Raw genomic sequence first — 3,786 nt, 5'->3', positions numbered from 1 at the left:
TACCTCTGGCAATCATATAGGAATATAATGCTGTTAAAAACAGTTGCTGATCACTTGTAGACAATTTTGTATCCCAACTTTCAGTGGAAGTCATGATTTCTAATAACCTCAGGGGAGGGGCATGTGCCATGGGGACTGCTAAGAAAAGAAATTAAATACACATCAAGATACGACCTTGAAAATATACAGCAGAAAAATTAGCATCTTGAAAAGTTGCAATGAATTTTAATTCATATTTACAGGTACAGTACAAGCAGATGGTTAGATAGCAACTGCAGTAATACCATTTCAACACAAATACACTTAAATTACAAATGTTAAAAAAAATCCAGTGTGTGCTTTATAAAATAAAATTGTTCAAATAATACATCCAATATAGCAAATTACTTAAATCTAAAAAATCCATCTAGAGAGATAAAAGTATTACCATTGGTAGAATGTGTGATAACCATCCATAGACATATTCACAAGCCTTGGAAGCAAATACACCACCTGATTTAACGAAGAACAAACCCAAGCTGATAAAATACGATTTTCCCGCACCACCATCTGACATGTGAGGAGCTGTACAAAGAAAAAAGATTCTGTAGTTATCAATCATAAGTTGTGTTGTGAGCAATGATAGAGCTATTCATTCATAATAAATTAATTTAACATGAAATACACAGTCTAAATTATACAGGCAAAGGCAAAAGCAATCAGATGTCTAGTGTACTAAAAACCTAATTATTCTATTCAAAGTTTTAAGGAGATCAATCAACAAAAGTATTTTTGGTTTTAGTATGAACATTTCCAAACACTTTGGGATGAATGTAACAAACTACATGCTTTCAAATGAGGCCAATTAGTCATGTGGAGTGTGTGGTGCTTTAGGTTGGAGGATTAACAGTGTCACTGAGAGATAAAAGATCACAGCTGACAGTAAGAATGGTGAAAGGGCAATAACAATCTATTTTTCTGCCATTCCTGCCAGGAGACCTGGTGGTATGCTGTTGCTGGAATCTAAATGTTAAGTATGAGGGGCTAAAGAGTCTTGACTGATAGCAAGTTTGTTATCAATGCATCATACAGGACCTGGACTATCTTTGCTATGAAAGCTCTAAAGGAAACTACATGAACGAGGCTTATGATGATGAGTAGATCTTTCCATTCACATCTAGGAAGTAGAAGGGATCCACAAAGGTCTTTAAAGTTAATTCTTCTCTCCTAACATTGCCCTTGTCTTTTCTGTGAAGCCAGTCTTGCAAGTTCAGGAGAGTAATCAACTCCCTACAAGAAACTCTCCCAAATGGTCCCACTCTAAGGGCGATGCAATTACTGAGCTGGGTGTGAATGCAACCTAGACATAATCAAGTTATCATGGCACCGAAGGCTTTCTTGGCTGTGGATCACAGTCCTGGATCTTGTAGAAGAGCCTGAACCACTAATTCATCAACAAAAATGAATGTGAGATGCCCATCCAGCAGATCCCAACTTAGCCTTGGCAGGTTGGCCACTTGACAAAATATTTTTTTCCATTTCCCACCAAAGTTACGCTATGAAAGACACTGAAAGTTGAAGATGGCACACACCCAATCTAGGCTCCTAAAAGGGGACCTTATCTTCTACTTATTCTTTGTCAGTATTCAAACCACCAAGACCTGAACATTTAAGGAATCAAATGAAGCCCTCTTGGCTAGTGGATGGGTAGAATCCAGAATGTCTGCAGAGCTTGATCAATCTGAAGTTCCTTGGCATCAGTGGCAGAAATCCTGCCTGCAAAGACTGGTTTTGATTATGCTAAGTGCCTAATGAGGGTGACTTCATCTTCCTTGACATCGGCTGGATGGCTCAAGAAAGGCTGTGAGAGGGAGCATTCTATAAGTCTTAGCCCACTCCACCATTCAATGATGCAGTTACTTGAGAATTAAGTCAAGGACTTATATAGACTGCCTTAGCAATTCCTGTAACCAGCATGCAAGGGGAAGCTCGAGCTTGTTTTCCAGAATTAATGTCACCTGAAATACTCAAAGTCTCCCTATATCTGGAACTAGAGGAATTCCAATCTTCCTTGTTTAGCCAGAACACTGTTAAGATTCTAATTATTATAGGGCTGATCACATTCCTCTTGAAGGATTCCAAACATGAAGAGTCACCAAAATATTTAAATAAAATATTTTCAAACCATCTTGTATCCAATTTGGTAAAAAAAAAAAAAAAAAAAAAAAAAAAACTGTTATGAGATGAAAAAACATTAATACTCAACAGCAACCTAAATAAATTGCAGTTATCAGATAAGGAACAAAATCCAAAATTCAGTTGAGCATCTCTCAATAGGACTTCTTGATACCATAGGTAACACAATTCCAAAGGGCTCCAATCCTACCTATATAACAGGAGAATAAAACATGAGAGAGATAAATAAAAAAATAAATAAGCAATAAATATCATATCATTCAATCACAGTCACTGGAAGTCCACTGTGGCAATCTGGTACTCATAATCAACATCTTGTGTTACCAATCAGACATCTTCCCTCTAATGCATCCTGACACTGCTATTAGTCATCAATGTTTGCAGTGAATGGAATGCTATTATTTGGTCAGCAAGCAAAATGGAAAAAAAGAAGAAACAAAATGAATACGGAAAAAACTGAATATATGCGGTACTGCTAATAATCAGCAGCACCAGAAACAGAGATGCAGGCCTAAATAGATAGAATTATAACATTGTTTTATTACTTTTTCACCTTATGGATAGCCATCACTCTAAGGCTCAAAAATGAGATTGTGAATGGTATAATTTGAAGAAGCAATGCATTAAGAAAATCTATTAATCAATGCATCAGCTACTGACTCAAAAGTGCCATATGAAAGCATAAAGGAAAATAAAAACTGTAAAAATGCTTACCAATCTCTCACAGTCTTCTACAGGATTAAATATGCGAATCAACAATGCAATCAACTTTGATGCTGCTGCTTCTGAAATACCCTGTGATTTTGCTTCTGCAAGTACAATATCGCACTGAAGACGCAACTTCTGTTTAGTCTGCCGTCGGCTGATCATGCCACGTGTCCATGACTGAATAGTTAACACAGCAGCCTCTCGTCTTCTTTGCCTCTGTATTTGAATATATTCAAAAGAGTTGCATTTGTTACTAAATATACTGCAACAGCTCACCAAACCATCAATCATGATAGTATTATCCACTAAATGTACCTCGGCAAAAAACTAAATATCTTCAGAGTTAAGTCATATGCTAGTACATAATATCCCCCAAACTTTCTTCAGGAGGTAAGGGCAAATTAAACTGTACAAATAATTTAGAACAATAAAACTTTGGTTCACTAACCTCCCTCTCCTCTCTGTCTGATTTCAGTTGATGAAGCAAGTCTGAGCGTTCAATATTACGAGCTTTACTTGCACCTCCTAACCTCTGCTGAGGCTTACGTCGATAATCACCCTCAAAACTCCACATGCTTCTTACTTAAAATAACAGCTACCTGAAAAATTGTAAACGACTTTCAAAATTTAGTTAACATTACATCAATAAGAAATAGGTGCTATTTTAAGAACACAGCAAATTGTTCATGAAAATACTGAAGATTTTGACAAACATGTTCCTGCTATCCTTCTTCAATTATTTAAAAGAAGACCCTACAATTTCTCTCTTTCCTGTTCAGGTAGCTTGTACCTGTTTTGTCAGAAAAACCGAGCAATGAAAAAAGTACATCCAAGGGCACATGACCATTATGAAGATCGCAGACAATAGCCAGAGTGCCTATTCAAAGCATAAGTATTACATGA

General features: G+C 36.6%; 1 protein-coding gene across 2 annotated transcripts; it reads right to left on the bottom strand.

The window, feature by feature from the left end:
* On the bottom strand, positions 1-3,478 carry LOC135198110 (ubiquitin-protein ligase E3C-like). 2 transcript variants are annotated; one of them, XM_064225570.1, is made up of 4 exons: positions 3,332-3,478; positions 2,890-3,099; positions 428-564; positions 1-138 (listed from the first exon to the last, which is right to left on the bottom strand). In XM_064225570.1, the coding sequence occupies exons 1-4, from the start codon at positions 3,455-3,457 to the stop codon at positions 81-83; spliced, it is 531 nt and encodes a 176-aa protein (XP_064081640.1). In that variant the 5' UTR covers positions 3,458-3,478; the 3' UTR covers positions 1-80. The 2 variants fall into 2 exon arrangements, with proteins under 2 accessions (XP_064081640.1, XP_064081641.1); XM_064225571.1 differs by having other exon boundaries at positions 4-135.
* Between the last annotated feature and the right edge of the window lie 308 nt (positions 3,479-3,786).

The sequence above is a fragment of the Macrobrachium nipponense genome, chromosome 21, assembly GCF_015104395.2.
Source record: "Macrobrachium nipponense isolate FS-2020 chromosome 21, ASM1510439v2, whole genome shotgun sequence".
Lineage (NCBI taxonomy): Eukaryota > Metazoa > Arthropoda > Malacostraca > Decapoda > Palaemonidae > Macrobrachium > Macrobrachium nipponense.
This window is presented reverse-complemented; position numbering and strand designations above follow the sequence as displayed.